This window comes from Apus apus, chromosome 13, assembly GCF_020740795.1.
Source record: "Apus apus isolate bApuApu2 chromosome 13, bApuApu2.pri.cur, whole genome shotgun sequence".
NCBI classification, from domain to species: Eukaryota; Metazoa; Chordata; class Aves; order Apodiformes; family Apodidae; genus Apus; species Apus apus.
In genome coordinates, this window is record NC_067294.1 from 11,300,851 (window position 1) to 11,325,342 (window position 24,492).

The 24,492-nt window shown below is 38.6% G+C and overlaps 1 protein-coding gene across 6 annotated transcripts; it reads right to left on the minus strand.

The window, feature by feature from the left end:
• FBXO38 (F-box protein 38) lies at positions 1-24,492 on the minus strand. Of its 6 annotated transcripts, none has more exons than XM_051631135.1 (22): positions 24,420-24,492; positions 21,731-21,872; positions 20,774-20,907; positions 19,510-19,673; positions 18,942-19,107; positions 18,459-18,596; positions 18,015-18,152; positions 17,518-17,611; positions 16,971-17,101; positions 16,482-16,652; positions 16,119-16,261; positions 15,018-15,240; positions 14,239-14,352; positions 12,953-13,132; positions 10,479-11,198; positions 7,431-7,531; positions 5,680-5,782; positions 4,471-4,637; positions 3,184-3,329; positions 2,264-2,367; positions 1,894-2,007; positions 1-647 (listed from the first exon to the last, which is right to left on the minus strand). In XM_051631135.1, exons 2-22 carry the CDS (start codon positions 21,856-21,858, stop codon positions 469-471), a joined length of 3,558 nt encoding a protein of 1,185 aa, XP_051487095.1. In that variant the 5' UTR covers positions 21,859-21,872; positions 24,420-24,492; the 3' UTR covers positions 1-468. The 6 variants fall into 6 exon arrangements, with proteins under 6 accessions (XP_051487095.1, XP_051487096.1, XP_051487098.1 ...); XM_051631136.1 differs by having other exon boundaries at positions 21,731-21,905; positions 24,420-24,480; XM_051631138.1 differs by lacking the exon at positions 24,420-24,492 and having other exon boundaries at positions 19,510-19,597; positions 20,774-20,891; positions 21,731-21,845.

A 24,492-nucleotide genomic window follows, 5' to 3' on the forward strand; every position in this document is an offset into this window, starting at 1 on the left:
TTGTGCTCAACAGGTTTACTCAGACTGGACTCTTAAATGCTCAAGAAAAAGGCACAGATTAAAAGAGACTCGGATGACTCTTTTGAACACAGCAAATGAGATTTTGTTTATAAGGAAAAAAAATACTGCTATGAATTGTATGGGCTGAAAAATTCAAACATTCTTCCCTGTTCCTAATTATTTGCCTTCATTAAAATGAAATTTAAATTAAATTGTATAAACATATGAAATAAAGTCTTGGTATTAGGAAGTTTCTCTTTTGTTTCCTCTATGTACAAATCTTAGTATACAATTTTTACTTTTCATTATACATTTACTACATACTCTTATTCCAAACTGTGTGAGAGCGACTGCAACTATATGTGTTTTGAGAAAATGCTTCGCATTCAGAAAGAATCCACCTGCTTTTTTGGCCAGCAGTGCCAATCAGAATTTAGGAAGAGATGGTGGGTCAGGGAGAGCATCCACTCAAATGTAATCATCCTCCACTGGTTCTCCATTGACATCACAGTAATGGATGAAGATGGCCACCACACGCTGGAACACACCTTTCTTCATCTGCCGCAGTTCCGAGATCTCCTCTCCTATTGTTTCCATACAAATGTCTGCAGACAATTGTCCTTTCCTTCGGGGTGCATAAATTGTAGCTGTGGAAGGCACATAGGGTTAAAAATTAAAATCTTTCCTAGAAAGAAATTCACACGTGAATCTGTCTTGCAGTACATGAGATAGTCTTGGAAACAAACAAAAATCTTCCATGGAGCAGCCACCTTTAAGGACTATTATTCAAGCAGGAAAGGTGTTCTGCCTTCACCATATTTCAACCTTTTGATAGCTCCAACACTCCTTGAATGCAAAGTCCATATGTCTGTGAGTGAAGGGAATTCCAGTGCATAACAAAGCCTTCCCCCTGAGATTTATCCAATACACTTTCAGGTTACCCATTCCAGTAATCACTTAAGTGTTTTATAAACAGAGCAATTAAGGATAAAGCAGCAGACTTGTTATTTTTCACGGCTGTAACATCACAATTAATCTAATTACTCTTTTAAATCAAATACATTTTTTTCAATAATTCAGACTACATAGTGAACCACAAGCATTAAGTCTACGAATCAGTTTCAATTAAAAAAATAATTTAAAAAAATCACAGAAAGGTATAGCCAAAAATATTTCTCTTTTTGCCCCCTTGAACTGGAACAAGATAAGAATATCCAAAACAATGTCAACTAAAAATACTTCTAATGAAGGAGATTCCAAGATTTTCCTAGTTAAGTGGTGAAGAACATATTTACCCCTGCTACCAAGCAAGGTTCTTAATTGAGCCCTAGGAACAGCCACTATAATATAAGACAAGCTCCTAAATAGAAGGAGGTGTATCCATCCTAAACTAACCCATATCATCTCTGTTCCAGAGTTTAAGATCAGTTCTTCCCACTTTTCTCCCAAGTTTCTGTGAATCACACTTCACTTTGCTGGACTCTCTTCAGCCTACCTTCACAAAGCAAAGCCAGAGGCATGAGTCCAGCTGAGCTTTCAGCAGCAATACCAGTACACTCCACAGAACACGAACTGCTGGGACTACACATTACAACATAAGTTTTGCTTGTATTATAAAAGCACTCATATGCCAAACTCATCAGATTTTTAGGCTAAACACCAGATTGGCTCTCTGATTTTGTCAGTAATAGCTGGTCAATAAACTGCTGCAGTACTGTGGTCCTCTCCTCCGCTGGATGCCCTCATCATCCATCTCCCAGCACCGCTACAAATAGGTATTTATAGTCTACCAAAAACTAGCATTAGAATTAGAAAACTGAAAAGTAAAGGAAGACATTGTCAGCCTGGGATGAAGCAACAAGTTCTCTGACCACACCAAAGAAGATTACTCACTTCTCTCATCATCCTCAAAGTCATATCTAGCGTAGCTGTTTGGCTCTGCTGTTCGCAGGGATCTCAACCATGGGAAGTCAGTAATCATGGAGTAAGGGGCACCATCCACAATGCCTAGAAGACAGACAGGATGAGGATATGAAGATGACAATGTCTCCTCTACTGCAGCAGCAGTACTCTTCAAGTAAACTCCACTGAATCACACAGATTAATCACTTTAATGCAGGGAAAGCACATCCTCACTTCAATTCTCCCACCCTGTGACAAAGGTTCTCCACTTTCCTCAGAAGAATTACTATTCACATCTTTTGTAATTATACAGTTACTTATCTTAGACTGGTATCAGCTTCAGCTCTCTATAAACACCCACCTTCTAGAGTGTAAATATCTCGACCCCAAGGGTATTTAGTGTATTTCTTCAGGTCTTCATCAGTTCGTGTAGCTTCAGGGAAGAACTCATATTTAATAAGCTCTCTAGAGAGGAGGAAGACATTACAGCCAGTAGTGATAGGAAATGAGAAGGCAGGAGGGTAATAAACCAAATGAGAAATCCTGTTGCACAACCTTTCCTTTAATGAGTCTGAGTCCATAGAAACAGTCCTCTAAGACCCTCTAAGCTCCGGTGACATAAACTAAGTCTGCAATCCCTTCACTTTTGAGAGTAACCACAGAGAATATATACGGTTTAGATGAGGAACCAATGAAGCTACCTTTTAAGCATAGCCTTCTGTCTGTAAGGAACAATCCAATGTAACTACAATGAAACAATACTTCAAAAGCAAAGCTGTTCTCTTAGTCATTTTAGTGAAAAACCAGGACAACAAAAACAGTGGTTTAAAGCAGTTGGATGAGAGTCACTGTACATAATTTCCTGCTGTTGGGAATTTGTGCTCCTCAGTAAGAAGCTTAATTGCACATCCACCTTCCCCAGAAACTAACATCATTTCTCGGAGTAAAACAGTCTCTTTTTAAGTAAAGGACACTAGTTTTCAGATTTGAGGATACTCTTCAGCCATCCTGACAACTTCAACGTTCAACTGAATTACTGCAGGATGAAATAGAACTGTGGAGTTCTACAGCATTTTTCATACTGTTATGTTTATTTAATCTACATTTTGTATTAGATACATCTTGACTTTGAAATTTTACGTTGCACCATCTAGAGTTCAAACTTTTATTTTTCATTTGACTAACAGAAAACAAAAGTCCACAGCTTGACTGAAGCTGTAGCTGCTGAATCAGGATTGTTTAATACCTTTTCTGGGAAGTTACTGAAGGGCAAGTACTCACTGGTTGATATTTGCTATTGTGTCCATCCAGCTCCGAATGCGCACCTTATTGCGGACGTTAGGTGGGTTACTGAACTCATGAATTATGCAGATGTGGTATGGATAAGGGCCACTAAAGATCTTTTGCTCAAGAGTCAACGTATCAACCTGTGAAAGACAGCAAAGACTTGTAACCAAAAGAAATGGAGACACATGATTTTAAAGTCAAGAGCAGGTACCTACCAAATACCCCCAGATTGTGGGGGAACACGCCAAGTGAAAAGAAAGTTTAACAGCACACAATCAAATCCATTATTAAGCAGAGTAAAAGCTTCCTAGTACAGATTGGCAAATGAACCTTCTCAAGTAGTGAAATTTGATGGGATGTGACTGTTTTCTGATGTGTTTCACAACTCCTGTAAGTAAACTTTAATTGAATTACATAGTGGTCTAAACTACATTAACTTTCTCAGAATTCGTCTGTGGCTTAGAGGGAGGGGTTGTTTTAGTTTTAATAGTCTTACCACTTTTCTCTTGCTAAAGCAAGACATCACGTTTCAAAGAAAAGCTGCCTTTTATATCAAACCAGCCCTTCCTTGTTGGTCCAGGAAATCAAGCCAGAGAAAGCATTACTTTGTATGAGAGAAGCAGCATCACAGTATAACACAGAGTGCTCTGGTTAGAGTGATGAAGTTAAACAACAAACACATTCCTGATCTTAAATTAAGCCCTCTTAATTACTTGTTAAATGATCTCAACAACTCACTAAGTGTCAGTGCTTACATCTCCTACACTCAACCTGTGGCAGGAAACGGTGGCTCCAGTACCACAACTATCTTGCAACATGGTTTAGCAACAAAAGAGGATGAAGCTTTCAACAAAGCAGTACTCAAAACTCTAACTGCTGCTACTTAATCTAACAGGACATGGATTAAAGATTTTGGATATCTGTGCCTATGTCATGCTTTTGTTCATACATAACTACAAGCTCACTTGCAGCATCTAGGTTCTTACAGTTAATTTCAGCTATTCAGTTTGGAATTTATTCAATGTATCATGATTCTAACAGCATCTTCTAACACAATGAATATTGGGAGATGTTAATATTAAGTCTTCAAATTCAGTATCATTCAAGTTCCATGTTCTGCAATAAAAGTCTTTATGGGGTAAAGTTTTAATAAACAAATTTCTCAGATTTGTGGTATTGTAACACATATTTCTTGCATTAAATGAAAATCCTAAGAAGCCAAGAGTGGTGAAAGAATAGAGAGAGAACTTCAGATCTGTTGTTTCAAAGTTGGTTGTGTACCTGCTGCATTGGACGCAGATAAATGATCCGGTTTCTTTCTGGTGGCATCCTGAGAATCTGATCCAGAACCTGATCCATGTTTAACTTCTTGCACTGGGCATAGTCAAACCGATTGACAACTGGTGCATTTTCTACTTTTAAATGTTTCAATACACGGCACCTTGTAGCTATAAATCAATAAACAAACTTATTAAAAGAGAATAAATATTCTATTGAGAATACCTGAGGGGTCACCTGTCAGAGATTTTCAAAGCCAATTGCTTCAAAAGGTGGCAAACAAGCAATGTAAGTAACAGACAATTACTGAAGTAGTTTGGTTAGTTGGCAACTTCAGTACATTGAAGAAATAGACTAGCTATTTGTTTCTTCCACACTATGATCAAACTTTTACATTGCAAACTTGTAAGAAGAGTCCTTTTAAAAGGCCATGTTAAATTTAATCTAACAATAACCTTTTTCTCCCTTTGTTTCCTTTCACAAAGCCCCCTGAAATGGTCTGTGGACTGCCACAATTAAACACCACTGACTTCCAAGTCAGATCAAATATAGAGTATTGTGAAGCCACACAATAAAAAATAAAGTTGTTTTTTTTTCTAGTAATGATGCTCATGTAACCAAAACTTAGTTCAAAATTAATGCACGTTCCTAGAAGTATTGAGGAATAAAGAAATAATTTCTTCATTCACTGCTAAGCAGAGATACCTCATTTCAGAAGCAAGTGGTTTGTGGTGTAGGTGTTGCAGAAAACAATAAATGACATGCTTCGATATAGGACTAGTCACACACCCTGGCATGTGAATCTAATGCAGCTTAAGCACCATAATTTAAAATAGATTTTTATCATGTCAAGGAGGAAAGTATAATCATGTCAGCTAATCAATCTAAGGAAGCAGGAAGAAATGAGAGAAAACACAAGGTACTCTGAAACTCATTTTATCAGCTTCCAATTATTGTACTATCACTCTTGAATAAACATCTCAGCCTCCTAACTGTTATATAATTTCACCTATTGTTTTTCAGATATTAAATTTTATTAAACCTGTTACAAGGAAAGAGGCATTCAAATTGAGCAGCAGTAATATTTGGTGCTCTAAGCATCCAGCTGACATACAGCAAAACTGCTGATGAATACAAAATAAGCAGTGGACTGACTTTAATTCTTTCAGAAATTTCTGATAATGCCAGATAGAGGAGACATTAGTTACATACCATGGATGAACATCATTTTGGGGCAGTCTTTCAGTACCAAATCTGTTATTCCACAATTGGTCAAGGTGATTCCAACAAGGTTTTTTGATTTCAAAGTCAGCACCTGTTAAAAATGTAAAAAAACTTAAATAATCCATGGCAGGATAGAAACAAATGAAAAAACTAACATAAACTGAATTTTAGAACATACTGACAGATAGAGAATGATATTAATTGGATACTAGTCACCGTAATACAGCTTCTGATGGCAACAATTATTTGAGATGACCAGGTTACTGAGGGCAATGCAAAAAACCCCAGACTTTCTGCTGATCAGCAACATTACAAAACACAGAAGAAAAATTTCACAAGATTAAAAGAGGAGTTATATTACAAAACACAATTTCTATCAGAAAACCCAAGTAACATCTGTGAAAAACTTCAAACTTTCTCTATTTTTCAACCACAATTACAAAAATGGCAATTCTAGACAGTAACACTTGTTTAAACATAAAGGTCTGGCAGAGAATCATGGTTTGCACTCCCCATACCAATATATTTTTTAACAGCACCATCTCAGAGGAAAATCTCACATGGAAGGTGGAAAATTATATACTAAATTGGTTAATCCTCTATGTCCACTATCAGTGTTTGAAAAATGAAGCACACATCAAGCTCAAGGAACACACAAGTAGAATAATTTCCAATACCATGAGCACAGGGAGAATGTAGTAATAAAAACTTTCTGGATTTTTTTTTTAATTTTTCAGTTTTATCACTGAAAGTGACAGCAGCCCAAGGAGGAAGCTGACCAATTAATCAAAGGAAACTAAATAGAGTTCTAGTAAAACAAAGTAAAGACATGTAAAGAGAAAAAAGCATCATTCTGCTATGGGTTCCTTCACTCCCAGCCATTTAAGCTGTTGCTTGTAACCACACATAGTTAAAAAACCCAGAAATTTACAACACTGTTCTTTCAAAATGGCGTATTTTAAGAAGAAAAAGCATGTACTCAAAAGTATATTTTAAGTTAATTACAAAAGCTGCAATGCATCCTAGCAACCAGAAAAATATTATGGGACACATTCACAAAAGTTATCTTAAATCAGTGAGGCTAAGTTCTCCACTGGACAGAGAGGAGAAAATAAATGTAGGCAGGCTTCTCTACAGCAGAACTCAGAAGAGAACTTAAGTTAGATGTTCAGAATCATCCCCTGAAACAATTTCCTTCTTGGCTAGAATATGAGCCTTTAGTAAATTGCCTCACTACTCAATACTGTAGCCAGACCTTGCAGTTTCTCCTCCTATGACTGATCTTCACTGCAGAAGAATTAACTCACATTACTTATACACTAAGGGAACCTCCAGTCTGCAAAGTAACAGCTGAATTGCTGTGTCAAGAGCTGAATACATACCCTATGTTTCTGTTAGCAGCAGTAGTCTATGCTTTCATTTAAAAAATAAATGCCAGACAATTTTTTTCCCTGCAAATCAAGGACACTGTGGGAAGGAAGGGCTTTTTGCACCACTGCAGTCATGAGTATCTGACAGACTTCAAGTTTAGCTTTAGCTCATAGTTTGCTCTTCTCAGACTAGTCAGGCTATCAGTGCACCTAACAGAAATTTCCTGTATCTGGCTAAGACCAAAGTGAGCAGCAACACCAGTAACAACTCATCTGGCTCTAGCAGGAAGACAAGCTTGTACAATTACATTATTATTCATTAGCATCCCCAGCTAATAAACTTGTAGCAAGTGAAGAAAAAGACCTTACTTGAACATGATCATCTTCAATAACCGGGTCACTTGTGCTTGTGGACTTGTCAGCTGTCCTTTTCCTCTTTGTGGTTTGCCGTGGCTTTGGCTTAGCCACCTCTGGAAAAAGAAAAAGGAGAAATCTTTCCTCTGCTTGCATTTCAGGGTAACAATAGAGGCATTCCCTATCTGAAAACGTTCAGTAAGAACATTCATTTCTTACATAATCAGCTTAAAATACCTGTCTGGCTTGAAAACAATTATATCTCTTTTCCTTGCACAAAAAACACTTTCAGGTTTGTTGCTTAGAATCATTCACAGTAAGTAACTTGGGGCAGGGCTGTTTAAAGGTGAAAACACAGGAATGTTGAACCTACAGGTTCAACACCATAGAAAAGTGCAGAGCCAAGAAAAGAGTAGAAGATGAATTGTTAGATTACACTTGGTTCTCTGCAGCAAACAGAACATTTCTGACAAATACAAGAACCAAATGACTTTAATGTTTTAAATAGTAGAAATAATCTCAACCTGCTTGAAAGTTTGCTCTTTGTAACTGTCATTAAGTTCTTCTAATACTGCAAAGGATGCCTGGGTATAAAATACTTTGATGTTCCCAAGCTGCTTCTTACTCCATTTCATGCACTAGTGACACCAAATTCCTGCTTGATTTAAAAGATTAGGGTTTTGAGAAGAAATTACAATAGATGACCACCCTTACTTCCTACAGCAAGAGAATAAGTGCCTTTTAATTTTCTGTAATTAACAGATCAAAATGAGAAATTATTTTACTAAAATTAAGCATTCTTTGACTTTTTTGTTTAAAGCATAAATGGCATGTTCATAAAGATTCTCAATCAAGATAGAAGTGCAAAATATTAAGAGACTGGATATGAACTTCTCTATGATATACTGCCATTAACATTAATACTTCTTTTCCTACTTCACATCATAAAATTCCAACAATACACAGAAACAATTAACATGTGACATTCAGTGGGCCCATGAGGTCCACAATCCAGGTTACTGCTGTAGGGGTAACCCACAGGTTGGAAGAAAGTCAAGTACTCAACTTGTGGCACCCATGAATCATCATCCTCAGGGAATGTTTTTGACAGTTCCTAGAGCAGCTACAGATAGTGAAACACCTCATACATAATATAGGAAAAACTGTCCAATTTTGTATTGAATTTTTCAAGGTGCAGCCCAAGGCCATGAAATCCTTACAGCAAGTCTAACATAACATGCATTTTAAAATGCCAAAAAACTCGCTTCACTACAAATCAAAATTTAAACAAGTTTTTAAAAAACTTTTTCTTAAAGTGTAGTTTATGTTTCTACTAAAGTAAAAATCAAGATGTACACAGTTGAGCCATCCTTTAACCAGGTAGTCTGGTTATAATCCTTTGAAAATTTCACAGTCTTTAATATTCAGCTTGTTGCACTGTTTAATATGAGTAAATAATTTCAGAGAATTAAAACACCTCGAAGTCTACTACCAAATGGGTCTGTTACAAAGATCAAAACCAACAACGTCAGTTATGCTAGAATATTCAAGTCACATTTGAGGCACATTTTTAAGAATATTTATGGAAAAATATTTCCAACTCTGTAACAAAGCATTTTCAGGTTAAAATTTAATGACTGGGATATCCCACCCTAAATGAAGAAAAGCTTTTTAACAGCCAGGCAGAAGCAGCCTTGCTGTCCTATGCATTAAACACAAATTTAAAAGATAAAAACAACCCATCAAGTCTCATTTTCTGCCTCCAGCATCAGTTGATATCTGATGTTTCAAAGAGGAAGACAAGTCCATAAAGAAATACACATAATTGTATGGAGCTGGAAAAACAGTTATGACTTGAATAGGCTAAATATAGGAAATACTTAAGTACCTTTTTCCTGAAACACGAAAACAGATTCTTTCAGAAAGATACCCTAATTTAATACTTAGATCTGACTTTATTTCATGTTTTGGTAATGGATAAGAATAGAGAAGAAATATTTTCTTCCGATTTTCGTACAACAGTTACTGGTCATAATGGGGCAAGGCAGCAAACAGACATTTCAAATTTAATAGGAAGATCATTTCTTCAATCTGAGATGCACCTAGCTACAGAACAATATCCTGGGTCATTTAGATTTCATTAACATTTTGAAACATTAAGATAAACTGGAAAGATTAGGACGTGTTTGAATGATTCCATGTTAACAGAGATACAAATTTGCTATCAATCTCTACTACCTCCAACATGTACAGTTCTGTAACTAGCACGTTTTTTACTTCATTTACAGCAAAGAATCCCAGATGAGGTAATTATAAAGTGTGCTATGTCACACTAAGATTATTGTTTTAGAAAGCAAGCATATTTGGAAGAAACAGCAAGTTCCCCTCTCCTACCTATTCTTTCCTCCCAACATTCCTGTCTTCATTCCAGCCCTTCAGGACTATTTTATTGCCTTGTTTGTTTTACATGATGTAAAGCATGAACCTACTTAACATAATTTTTTCAACAAATTTGATCACACCTTGTACGCTTGGAAGTAGAGTCCAAAATGCAGGTGCACAAGCTTGGCTCTATTTTAATTATGGCTTGCTTTATTAGTTGATAAAGTATCAGTTACTAACTTTTGCCTTCTTGCTAAGATCTGAGCGTACCTGCTGTCTTCTTCCTTTTAAAGGGAGAATTTTAATGGGGGAGACAGTCTTATGTTTCAATGAATAACAGCCTTCACAGGAAGAGAGAAGCTGTCAAGAGAAGTTGCATTTGGTTTTCAAATGAGCAAATCAAACACCGTTTAGCATGTATGGGTAACACAGACAGAAATACTTGCATGGAGAAAAAAGGCAGTAGCAGTCCTTCAGAGAGATCTGTTATTTTACCTAGCTAGGGCAGCAAAGTCAGCCATTGCTGTTCCATCAATATTCTGACCAAATTAGTTTTAAATTACTAACCAACAGACTTCATTTTTAACTTCAGTATTATCTGTGGGTGTTGTAGTTGTTCAGTACTGTCTTGTGCCAGCACAGTATCTTACTGAGAAATTGATATATGCCTGTAAGTCATACCTGATTCTGACACCAGTGGAACATGGGACAGCTTGCTTCTAGCTCTTGTTAGTGGCCGGCGAGGATACTCTTCTTTATACTCCATTTCACAGCTTCTTCGCTGGGAGGCCGTGTTCTGCTCCTCACTGGCAGGCCCACAGACACTCCCACTAGTCCTCTCATCACTTGCCTCTCCTGGAGGCCCACAGTTTGGCAGAGTCCTAAGTGCAAAATCTGACCCAGTGCTGTTTGGTCCATTCCTGCAGGCTCCACTCGTGGATGGGCATTCCCCATCGCAACACTCACTAGTCCTCTGTTGTGCGTCCTGTGGCTTGTAGCAGGAACACCTGGAACAAACAGAGCTCTCCTCAGTTTCTCTCTCACTGGAACCTTCACTTTTACAAGGTGAGCAGACACATTGCCTGGATTCATCTCCAATTGCTGGACTGGTGCCAGCAGAGTGGCTATTAGCTGTCTGTGCACAGTCAGGATTAGGAGAAACAGCGCTGCAGGAGCTGGATGTTCTCGTTGATCCTGTAGCATTACTGCAACCTGGGTAAGAATCTTTGCTTTTGTTCCTCTCAGGCACGTCACTTGCTGCTTTCATGTCTGCTTTAATCTGCTCACTTGTTACTTGACAACCTTTCTCACAGCTGCTTTCCTCGGTATGGAACTGCTTTGCCTGGCCTCCTTGGCTGGCACCACATCTTTTCCGCAGCGGCGTCTTGCCTTTCCCGCTCACTGCAAGGGTCAATAAGTGAGAGAGAACAATGAGACAACCTCATACACGGTTTAAATAAATGCTGAGTGCTACTCTGTTAAAGGCTACTTAAAACAGAAGGCAGCTTAGAGGCCAACAACAGATCTTGTCAGGACCAAGCCGCTATTCACATCTTACTGGAATTCCTCGCAATTCATGAATCTCTCACATCTTGCAGCTATTTTTGTAGGGATGTGCTGGGGCATTTATCAATACATGAGATATGTATTTGCCAGAGTCTAGTATTTCCACAGAGCAGCTAACTGGTTAAAAAAAGCCAAAGCACAAAAATATGAAAGACAAACTGCTAATAGGCTTCTGTTTTCTGAAATACGACAAATAAGTCTAAGGAATTAAATAGCAATAGAGATAGAACTAAAGTTTATGCTTTCGAAGGCAGCCCTTAGCTCCCCCTCCTGGGTACAGACAGCGGTGTCAGTAACATCAGTCTCGGTTTACAGATGAATAAAAAAGCATAGAGAATAGTGTACAAATCACAATTGGATCTTACTGGTCTTAAGCCTCTCAGATAATTACACTAAACCAAGCCTGAAAAAACCTACATTATTGGCACTGCAAAAGTTTATGCAAATTGTCTCCAAAAGCTATTTCAACCCTCAAACCAGAACTGACAGCTATGCTGAAAGTGCAGCACTCTACAGATTTTCAAGTTGAAACTACCAGTCTTGTTGAAATGCACTAAAGTGACAGGGCATTGATGTGCAGGGAGTATGCTTGTTACAACAGGAAGAGACTTGATCCATTACAGCTTTGATATGTCCTATGCTTTGCAGAAATTTAAACCAGTACTAGACCAGTATATTTCTCAGTCCTTCACAATGCAGGATTTTAATGTTAACTACTTAGCTAAACATTCATTAAGGCTTAATACTGTGTCTACTTCATCTGTCAATTACATTCAGATTACAACTCAACTTCCTCCCTTCTTGCATGCATATGAAACTATTTCACTTAGAATACAAACTACAGGAAAAAGCTTGTCATCCCTGCTGCACAACAGATGGCATCAGACTCAGGACTTGGTGCTATAAATGTGCAGTTATAGCAGTAAATTCAAAAGACAGGGAGCATCCTCTCTATGTCTCTCTATAACTGTCATACTACCATGAAGTTCCAGGCCTCTGACTCTGAGTGAGTCATAATGTGTATAGTACTAGTAGTAGTAGTAGCATGTACACACACATACTGTAATAGTAAGCATTGTTCAGAAGTGAAGATGACAGTACTGAACATCACCCTGAGAACTCTAAACTCCAAAGCTCTCAAAGTAGAGTTAATCTTGAAGCATCCCCCTCGGGACACTCCCACAGAGCCCTCAAGAATCAAAAGATGGCTACAAATCTCATGCTTTTGGCCCAAAGGTCACGTTTCATTTCAGCAGCGATGCTTTGACAGATGAATCCTACAGACAACACAGCTGAAAATCTGGCTTCACAGACATGATAAATTCTGTGCACTTGGAAATCCAAAAGAGCAGCTGCAGGTTGGTGTGTGCAAAGCAGTGCAGCACCACTATTCTGTGTTTCTGTACAGCAACTATGTGATTGCAACTGAGAGAAATGTGTCCTTACATTTCAATTCTAGATTTGTAACAGGGGCAAGCAAACAAGCATGCTTGTTACAAAGCTAGGAATAACAATGAACAAGATTGAAAGACTGGAGGTTTAAGAATAGATTTTGCTTAACAGCGCCCAGGAACCCATCTGTTCCACACCTGAGGGTTCTCTAGTTTCCACTGGATCTCTGCTTTTCTCTTCTCCATCTGAGTAATTCTGTGCAATGTTGTTAGAGATGCAGGCTCTTGAAGTCCCCATGTTTTCTTCCTCATCCTCACTGTCTGAATCATGGACAGTAATAGGTGCTGCTTTTACAACAGGCTGAATGCCACTTGGTCCTAAAAAAAGTAGAAGAATGCCAGCAGTTTATTTAAAAATAAGCCAAGCATGGATTAAAGGACTGAAGACTTTTTAGAACCCTTGAAAAAAAGGACAAGAGATTAATTTGGTTCAATTTAGCTACCCATTCTGTGACTCCCTCAATTAAAATCCAAATACAAGAAGAGCAAAACACTGCATTTCAGCATTAAAGCACTCTATTTTGGAAAGGGAAGAGTGTCCCAATGCAAGACAAAACACAGGTTTTCTGTAATGCTTCTCTGCTTCAGACCACCTTAAAGGCTCTTCCACAGCAATATGAGTAACTGCAGAACTACGTATTATAAGCAGTCCCTGAAACATCCACCACAAGGACAGAAATGTCGGTCAGAACATCTGCAATTATCCTCCTAAATCCCATCAGCAGAAGCAGGGGGGAGAAGCACAAATTACCAAGCTCCAGTATAAATGTGCTTTGCTAGTTACCTCTCTTGGCTACTAACTGAAGGCATTAGCCAATCACAATGACATCTGCCTGTGAATAACACAAGAAACAAACATTAAATTAAATAACCAAATAACCTTTTCAGGAAAAAAGTGAACAGATCTTGAAAAAGTGAACAGATCCAGCACATGTATATGTTATTTTATGTTGTTGGCATATTTAGTAGAAAATTACAAACAGTGGCTATAAGAGAAATCAAGACTGTTTTATGTCACTAATGTGTGTCACTAATTATGTCACTACAAAGTAAATTAACACTGGAACAATTTGTTCTGCCTTGAAGAAAAGCAAAAAAGAATCCTGCATACTGCAGTGAAAAAGGTAGAGGTTATTAATATCAACATCAGAACATGAAAAGTTCATTCAGGTCTTGAGTCTTTTGTTATATTTGGCACAAAAATAAGGCTTTAGATCAAGATATTTTACTCCATATTCAACAGAAAACTGGGGACTGTAAAACAGAATAAATTTTCTCACAGCAGGAAGCTGCCCTAGCATCGTTATTCCAAACACACCAGACAACCCAGCTGAAGAAAATAATCCAAAACCAGACTTACACTGAAAAATAAAATCCCCCAAGAAGGGGACAGCAAAAAGTAATTTATTTCCAAAACCAGTTACCTGCTTGTTCTTCATCGACCTCCATAGGAACTACAGCCTGGCTGTGGGCTGGGACCTCATTCTGGCCGTGCCCAGCAGCTTCTTCCTGTGCCACCTCCTCCATCTCATTCAGTGCTGAAAATATTAATATTATATCAAGAAGAGGAAACAAGGAATTCAACTAGCAACCACAGAGTCAGAGAATCATCAAGAAATGAGTAACAGCTGCCTTGATGCCTTCAGTGAGTCTCAAAGTTGCACAAAGTCTCTCAGATGTTTTTCTACATGTTTCTAGCCAAGACCCCAACCCAACTTTTGGGATTTACTTCTCCCAGATTTTCCACCCCTCCTCTAGAGTCTTGTTCTACTGCAGTGTGCAGTATAACCAAGATTTACACATTCTTTCCCTCCATTGACTTCTGCCTTTGCTGGGAAAGTCTAAAAATACATAATCTGACACTGTGATGTACTCCCAGCTCTGACCACAGGAGCCCAGAAAATGCTTCACACTTACACAGACAAGTATCACACAGACAGTCTGCATTGCCAACATCTGTACTGACATCAATAACTGAACTGTAATGTGCCTGTAACAGCCATCAGATACAATACAAAGATAGCTTTTATCACACAGGTGTCAGAGATGTGCACACAGCCCTCAGAAGAGATTAAAGTTACATAACAGGAACTGAAAGAGAGACAAGCTTTCAATGTATATGATTATCTTCTCTAGGATCCTATGTAACTGGTAATGCAACTAAAATCACTCCCTACAAACATTCAGGAAGATCAGAGATTACCTTCAGCAGCAATCTGCTGCTCCTCAGCTTGACCATCTTGCCGCAGCTCATTCTCCTCATTCTGGTCATTTGGATGTGGGTGGTTGTTGTGGTGAATGTTTGGATTATTGTTATTCTGGTGGTTGTTGTTGTTGTCATTGTCATTGTTAGAGTTCTGATTGCTGACTAGGGCAGATGAGACACCAATTCCTGTGCCTGCACTTAGGCCCACACGAGCACAACCCTGAAAATAGAGAACTATTAAGATTTGAAAACACAGGCACATTATCTTGACAACCTAACCTAATGCCAACAGAAAAAGCATTCTGTCAGTAGCATCCAGGATAGCAGGAAAATATGCACCTGAAGAACAGGGAAATGGTTCCTAAACCCTTCCTTAAGCTACACATTGCTGAGGTCCATCTTAGCTTGGAAACTCAAAACTTACACTTTTCTGTTAAACTCTAATGAAAGGGAACTCTATGAAACACATAACGCTTTGTTAAATTGTATTTTATTTGCTATAAGATCATATGACATCAATACAAATAGCAGATTAGTCTTCTGAGAACACAGTAGCCTGAAGACAGAATTAATGATCAAAGAAAGCAGTTTTTTTACATAGGCAGTTTTAATCATGTTAGAACAGCTGTTACAAAGATTTGTGTAGTGTGCCTGTATGGGAGAGAGGAAAACATGAAGAAATAAAATTCCTAAGCTTTGAAAGCACTCCCACAGGGGAACAGTAGCCCTATTTCACCCATTACAAAATCATAAAAACCCCTTCGCATTGTAAACAGATCTCCAAGCATGAACAAAATAATACAAAAAGCAGCAGCAAAATGAAGCAGCAGCAGCAGAGACCTCAACAGAAACACAGAAGCAGTGTGGGTCCTGTTTCCTGGTCACATACTCATACAAGATTATACCTTGTGCCATCTGCAGAAGAATCACGATTCACACTAACATTTAATGACTATAGCAACTGCAAACCAAAGTAGTTTATTTACCAAGCTCTTTAATTCATTACAACTTTTCCAAGAATGCAGAGCAGCTGGAGCTCACCATATTTCCAGTGAGCTGGCAAAAATAAAAACCAAAGTCATTCCCTGAAAGACTCACCTTTGGAGGTTCACGGAACATCTGGTCCAAAGAAATAAATTCCAGGCTTGGCAGTAACTCAATGAACTGGCTGAAGGAATCCAGCTTTATCGCGTGGCATCGCACCAGGGTGAGGTCGACCAGCCGGGTCCACCTTGAGTGATCTGCAGAAGAGAAGAGATGAATTTCCTGAAGGACTCCTATCTCATTTTACATTATATACTTCTCAGATTCGAGTATGCATCTTCTGCATCTCCATTCTGAATGTTACCAGCATCACTGAAGTTCCAAACCAAACCTCATCTACTGCACTTACTAAGAAACAGAACAGTAGTAAAATTATTAGTTAGTATCACAGCTATTCATTTCAAAGGAGTGCAGTACCTGTGATCCAATTACTTGGGTTATGCAGATGTGGGCAGTTGTAAATGACAAGATACTTGATGCAAGAAAAAACTTCATTTACAGCTTTCATACCAATATCTGTAATAATTCCTGGATTTTCAACCACATCAGCCAAGCCATACTTCACCAAGTCTCCATTTGTCATTTTACCTACGAAAAAGATAACAGCAAACACAGCAATAAGTTTCAGAAATTTAACTTCTATAGCATGGTTTTCTAACTCCTTATTTTCATCCAGTTTTGCAAAATGGATGAGATTATTACTTCAGTCCAATAAAGCTGAGACTCTCAATTTCAGTAAGTTTTTGGGAAGTGAAGAAAAACATATTTGGCTGCATGAGATCAACAGCCTCAACATGGGTACATGAATATATTTTTGAATCTCTCTTAGAAAATTATTTGGAAACACATCAACTTATTTAACCCTTATATTTGTCAAATAGTTAATGCATATAGGAAATGTCATACATTGTAGTAAAAACTCATCAACATATCCTAGATGAAGAGTTTCAAACTGTGGAAATTCCAGTTCAGCCATCTTCAAAGCAGAAAAAACACCATCTTTGGTCAAGGAAGGCTGGATCCGCACTTCATGCAACCTGAATGCAATCAAGAATTGTTCCTATTAAAAGACATGCCAAAACACAATTGCCATAGAAACCACTCTAGAAGATGACCTCTGGTAATAAAATTAAACTATTGTTTCAACAATGGCAAGAAAAAGAGGATATTTGTTGTATCTTTATAGCAGTATTTGGCAGTTAAATGGCAATACGGGATGTGAGAGACTAACAGCTTTTCAGATACAAGATCTAAGAAGAAGGCTTATGATACAAAGTGATGCAGAAGCAGACATAACTCCAGATATTTTAAACACAGAAGAGTCCTGTCACATAAAGATTAAATGTTTATTCCTTAAATTTAAGGTTCTGCTTCCTCACATTCTCATACTTCATTACTAAAATACTTATTTTGAAAAAGGAGAAGGGGGAAAGAAAGCTCCAAAGGACCCTACCTTCGTGCAGCAGTTATGATGAGGTAGCCAAGATCCACTTCAAGTGCATTCTTACAAGCTCCCAAAACTATAGTGTGCAAATTCCTAAAGCCACCTGACAAATAAAAGAATATTCCTTCACTCACAGATCACAACTTTAAGCCTTAGATATTGATCAGTGTTGTCTTGATAAGTGAATTAACAAAATACACCTTTTTCAGCAAATAAAAAAAGTACATACTTGCACCCAACTCCTCTAAAATCCTGGTGATTCTACTCACAAACAAATGCAACTGGAGTTAGCTTATCAGTCAAGAGTTAATTGTAGTTAAAAGACCAAAACAATACTCAATACAGAGCTGTATTTAGCAACGTAACCATAATTCCAAGCTTGATATCATTAAAATAATAATCATTAAAGGATATGCTATGGACTAAAAATCTAAGCTTCACATGCCTCCAGTATTTGCTATGAGTTTTTGTATTTGTTTAAGCAGGAGGGATAAGAAGTTTCATACCTGATCTCCAGCTGTCTTCTACCACATGCTGGATAAGTCCTCCAAGAAATGGAACACGAACCAGTTCTAAATGCTCCAAATTTCGAGCAGAAGCCAGGCCTGTCACCAGGGGAACATACTTCAAAGAATTTGTGGGTCCTACATAGAACAAACCAATATAGGCAAATTAGGTTGTTCACTTAACAACATTGAACATTTCATATTAAAGAGTAAGAAAATGTCCACATATATCATCTAGGTCAGGAATGTAACAGAACTATGTAGCAGCAAATAATGTACAGGGGAGGGATACACTTCTATCCAACACCATGAATAAAACAATGACTGTTTTCAGCATCTTGTATTTTAAGGTTTCCATTTACACTTGGGGCCTATGCAGCTTTAACAGATTTGGTAGATTTCCTACATGCTAAAACATCCCCTCCATATACAAATCCCTCTTACCAGCACAGTTCCTCATGACAAAAGTGCGTAAGCTGATACAAAGGAAATCTTTAAAAGGCTGTGGTTTGGTGAGTCTCACCCACTTCAAATAAAGGTGCCTCAGCATTGGGATACAAGGAATCTCAGGGACATTCACCCCTAGTAATACATAAGCAAAACAAACACTTTAAACAAGATTTAAATTATAACCTCTAGGAAAAATGTCTTCGCGTTAACATTCTGGCTTTACAAAAGAAGTATTTTCTATGCTATGTGGCATGTAAGAAAAGCTGCCAATATTTTAAACACAAGTTCTTCGACTCAGTTTTTCAACAGTCTTTTAGAATTTGCCCTTTGGACCAACTATCAGAAATATAACAACTAGTATTTAAAAAATGCCACATGACAAATTCCCTCTCTTAAAAGGAATTACAACCTTGCAGATTATCAAAGCCTTCAAATTCATCCATGTTGAAGCCAACTACTTCATCATTAAACACTTACCTACTAAGTGCAAAGTCTGAATTTTAGCTCCTATAGGAATTTTCAGCTTGTTCTCAGGAGGAATTGGAAAAGCACCATTACGATTACGAAACTTCCCTAAAATATGAACTTGTGGCATGTATGTCCAAATAGCTTCCACCAGTTCCAAATGAGAGGTCTCAACACCCTGGATAAAAGGAAGCAAAGCAAATGTTTTAACACCAGTTTAAGTGTCAATGCCTTGAGCATCAATGTCACAAAGTGTCTTAAACTTCTGAACTTCTCAATAACACACTATACTTAACACAATCTCTTACTTAACTTTACATTTGTAGCAAGACTTGTCCTTTTAAAAGCAGAGGGATGAGAGTCTGAAGTAATTTCTGGACTTAAGAGGACCTGTGATTCCCACTGGTGCAAGCAGAAGTAGTACTAATTGAAAATTATTTGCAAATATGGTCATAATAAACTGCTACTCTGTACAGCCAGATCTGAATAAAAAGCCCACATCAAAACCCTGCCACATTTCTGCTGTTAACATGCATCACCTCAGCTGCTCTCTCTCTCTCTCTCTCGTCTAACCACTCACCAACAGATTTGGACAGGCCTGCAAAGCCTCTAAAACTCCAGGAATGCTGAAAGCTTCATGGCCACGGACTCTGCGTCTTTCAAGATACCTGGGATGAAGACCATAAAGTTGTTCAATGTCTGGCATCTTCCTCAGCAGCGTTAGGAAACTGGAATCAGTGAAACCTAAGATGACAACAACAGATTTGGTATGTGTGACAGCAGACACCTAGCTGCAAAGGGAAAGCCAAATACATTGCTCTCTTTATATGGTAGTATAAATTCTACAATGTCAAAAGATTTCCTCAGTGAATAGCTTGTCCTCTACTTCCAGATTTTAGACATCATGACCTACATAGTCTTCTGCTTTGAATTTTGCAGATTTGCTATAGGTTTCCTTCAGCGGAGTTGCATGGCTACAGGGTTAAATATACCTTCTCCTGTCACAGATGAAGCACCTCTGCAGATTGTCAGGCTCTGTGTCTATATCCTCCCTGGAAATCCATTTATCAACTACATGGCTCAAAAATACGCAGCTGGATCAGTTTTCTGCAGCTCATCACTATTCACCACAGCTCACAATTCTCAAAGAAATAAGTCTTTTAAAGCAAAGGATTATTTTATTCTAACATAAGACAACAGATAAAAAGGATTTAAAACCAATAAGCTACCTGTATTTACATCTGCTTTACATTATCTAGCCATCTACCTGATATCAGCCCTAACAATCTAACTTTGCAGATCCTCTAAGTTTTATAATTCCCTAATTTTAGCTCTCTCCCACAACAAATCCCAGCAATGTAATTTAAATCCAACAGAAATCCTAATACTCACAGGTTTGACCTATGCTGCCAAATTTATCTATTGATCTGAAGATGGCTTGAAGTAAGACATCAAAACTTATTTATTCTTACATTGTTAAGTGTTGGCAGATGAGTTGCTCTCTCATTCCACTGTGGGTTTTTTTTCCTGCCTGCATGCAAACAGCCTCTTCTTGGATTAACCCTTCCTTACAATAATCAGACAAACACAGGTTGTATTTACAGATTGCTACAGAGAATCCCTATTTCTGCTGCACTAATACCCAATATATATACACACAGATAAATTTTCCAAACCACATACTCAAATATCACAAAAGTCAAAAGGAATTAGATATCTAACTCCTTTCACGGCTTTTGAAAATTTCCCTGTCTGTGCCACAACAAAATACGAGGATAGCAGAGAAACTTCTGCCCAATACAGTACTTTAAAGGCACCTCTGGAGTGAGTGGTGCAGTACTCACCAGTGGGCATGTACTCCCACCAACGGCCTGCACACAGATCCACAACCTTCACCACCCGCAGATACAGCGTGACTGCTTCCTTCAGCTTCCGGGACAGGCATTCCATGCACATGATATCCTGTAAGGGAAGGTACCTTTGGGAAAGGAAAAAACACTCCTCTGTTTTATCAAAGGTGGATCCTTTTTGACTTTTTTCCAAACTAAAGAACATCCCAGGCATGACTACACAAATTCATGTATTTCTAACACCTAATGACATTAATTAAGAGAACTTTCAGACCGTACTCTAATCAAGTGTAAAATTTTGCTCAGCAGAGTAACTCATATTTTTTTAAACTGAATATAGAACATTTAAGGTATAAATACAATATTAAAATGGAGAGTCACTTTAGCTCTCTGTTAAATACTGCTGACCAAACCATTTACCACAGTAGTACTTTAAATTTCTAGTACATACTAGTACACTCAATTTGTAAATGTTTTGGAGAGCTACTGTTTTTAAAGAACTTGTCTGTAAGACATTATGTTTGGAGTATAATTGAGTAAACAACTTGGAGAAGGACTGTGCTGTAGCAAAGATATATACTCATCCAAGTTCCCTCCCATACACTAGGAATCAGACACAACCATTTCAAAACATGCACCTTAATTATATAATACCTGAGGTACACTTCTGCACTGAAATCTTTATTCACACACTAGTGAACAGAATTAAATCACTTCTTTCTTCTTTGTCCCACCATTCATAACATTCACATAAACTAATTTTCAAAGTATCTAAATTAAATCTGGGACTGAAAAAAAACATTTCTCAGCCCTTTTTATCCACCTGTTCACCCGTGGTACATCTACATTTTCTGAATACTATGTGACACAAACCTCAATGCAGGGATTGGGGGAAAAAATAGCAAACAATACAACAGCAAACAAGGAACTGACTTCTGACAAGCTGCTCACCTAAAGATGTGGCAAAGCACTTCATGAGAGAGTTGGTTCATATAATCTTTTGGCTCATCAGCTTTGGTAGACTCAGAGCCTTCCCTGTTCACTGAGCATGGCTTCACATTTTTCCGCCGGGGACCCATATTTGCAGTGATTTCTAATGAAAGGAAATGTTGACAATGTTATGCAACTGAAAGAAAAAAAGGGACAGAGAGTAGAGAGGACACATCAGTGAAGCTTTGTTTACCAAAAAACTCAGCAAAGTCTGCCAATAAAGATAAGCTCCAGTACAACTGAATTAACTAAGAAATAGAAAAAAATCTTCCAAGAAGTGAAAGTTTACCTCAAACATGAGGTCTCAGACATAACCTGATGATTATTAGATAAACTAAAAAATCCCTTTGGTCTAAGGGGAACTGACAAAGAGCAAAACCACTAGAGGTTTAGTAAGAGATCAGTTCTTCTGTGTGAAGAAAATATTTTCAGAGATACCATCCACACACTGTTTGACCAAGATAAATCACAGGAAAGCTCTGCAGGGACTACAGAAGTTACCAAGCAAATACCAATTAGCTTAATTCCAGTGAAACACAAAGCCCAAAGCCTCCGCTCAGCAGAAATAAAAGTAATTTTCCCTTTAGAAGAAAATAGGATCCTACTGATCATTCCCAAAAATGCCCTATTAAAGGTCCTCAAACTAGCTCTTCTTAGATTTTGAAATACCAAATATTCAAGTTGCTTCAAGACCAAAACTCCAGAAACACTGGAAGACCTTTCCTGAGCAGCAACGTGCAGGATATCCTCTCTTTACGGAAATAATGTGTTGGTGTCTACATTACTCCTGCAGCACACTCACAGGCACAGAAGGGCTGAAATAACAATGTTTCATTCAGAAACATACAAATGGATCACAAGAAGTAACAAATAAGTAACTAAAATAAATATGAACGTTAACAACAGAGTAACTGCATTAACACCTCATGCAGATGAAGGGCATGAGAAATGTCTTGACTAGTGCTATTTAGCTGAGGAATGCTTTCTGGTAAGTAGGGTAAAGCATCATTAACTCAGTAAACCTGTTAAACAGGTTGAAAACCAAAATTCAGGGGATGAGGAGAAACAACTTAAAAAAAAAACCAACAAAAAACATATTTTGAAAAACTTTTCAGAGATGTGTCTGTTACAGAACTCACTGTGATGGGAACATACCACAGTGTTCACTTTGCATTATGTGGAAGTGACAACTGAGAAGAAAAAACAAAGAATCTCATGGAAATCAGAGAAAAATTTTGCTTTCCCCAACACAAATTATTTATATGCTGGGACAAAATGTGAAGTATTGATAGCTTCACTGTGATTCAATAATTGAAAAACATGTGCTTTCAGATATTTTTAAAATTAATTTTAGATTAACTGTATATTATAATAATTAGTTTTATTTTAAATTGTGATTTTTAAAATAAGTAAATGAGCACCTTCTGCCAGTGAACAGCACGAAACATCTCTACTCTTTTGGATTTTCTAGAATTTCTCTGGCCAAAGCTGTGTTTGTTGTCTGTACACATACTATCCTTTTTGGTGCACAGTGGCAAGGTTTAGTAAGTCTGTAATACTGCGTTGTAACATAGCTCAACTTCATGAAGCCCCAAAATTATTTCAGGCTACTTACGAGATTGGATTCTGATGAAAACAAGTATGACATGGATTCCCAGTGAGTGTTACCTGATTGCTGAGTTGGAACAGGGGGCAGGGTACAATGTAAAAAAACTCTTAGAATGATGCAGACACATCAGTCAAATAGAGCAGCAAGGCCAGCATTAAAACTGCCCTGGTATAAGGCCAGATAAGAAGAACGATACTAAGAAACAAACTGACATGTAGGGAAACAGTCTGAAAGAATCCTGTAATATTTAAATGCAATAACCACAACCTGCCCTCTGAGTTTGGCCTCCTGCCATGAAGCAAAGGAGGAAAAGAATGACCTAGACTCTTACGAGGCAGCAGTTTCTGCAAAATACATGCTCCTCTTGATGCTATTTTTAAGCTAATGTGTGCAGCTTTAATATCTCATTCTACATGAGGACGCTGACCCCGTTTTAAAAAAAAAAAACAAAACAACAAAACCCCTTCAGATATTTTTTTTAAAGCTGATAAAAAGTTTTCCTCTCCCAACTCAATTAATTTACGAGTCTCTGTATGAAACAACAGCTCGCTGTGTCACGGAGCTTAACAAGCTCGAAAAGCCCCGCAGAAACGGCCGCTTGAGAGAAAAAACGCAGAGAGGGACGGCCTGGCAAGCGCTAATGTCAGAGAAGCGTTTCCTTACGGGGCGACTAAAAAAAAAAAAAAGGAACAAGTTTATTTTGTGCTTAGCCAAGCGATACAGAAGCAGGTTTCCCCACAGCCCTCTCACCTGCAGCCAGCCCCGAGGCGGGGCCGGGGGGACACGGCGGCCGCCCCGGGCCCCCCCGCTCCCCAGGGAGGCCAGGCCGCTCCCCTCGGGCCCGGCGCGGGGCGGAACGGGCCTCCCCGGCCCCGGCCCGCCTGTCCCGAGGAGGCAGGAGCGCGGCAGCCCCAGCCCGGCGAAAGGGGGACAGCGGCACGGCTCGGCGGCACCAGGCCCGGCCGCCGCGAGAGGACGGGTGTCAGCAGCCCTGGGCTCCCGCAGAGCCCCCCCCTCCCCGGCCCAGCCCCGGCTCCTTACCTGCCCCTCAGCGCCGCCCTGTTGTTGTGGCCGAGGGCAGGGCTGACCCCGGCCGCCGCTTCCTGCGCGGCCC

Coding starts and splice junctions, on each gene's coding strand:
- FBXO38 (XM_051631135.1), bottom strand. CDS start 21,858: ATGGGTCCCCGGCGGAAAAATGTGAAGCCATGCTCAGTGAACAGGGAA. Junction 17,612..18,014: donor AGAAGACAGCTGGAGATCAG/GTATGAAACTTC, acceptor TTTATTTGTCAG/GTGGCTTTAGGAATTTGCAC. Junction 15,241..16,118: donor TGTTCCGTGAACCTCCAAAG/GTGAGTCTTTCA, acceptor CTCTATTTTCAG/GGTTGTGCTCGTGTGGGCCT.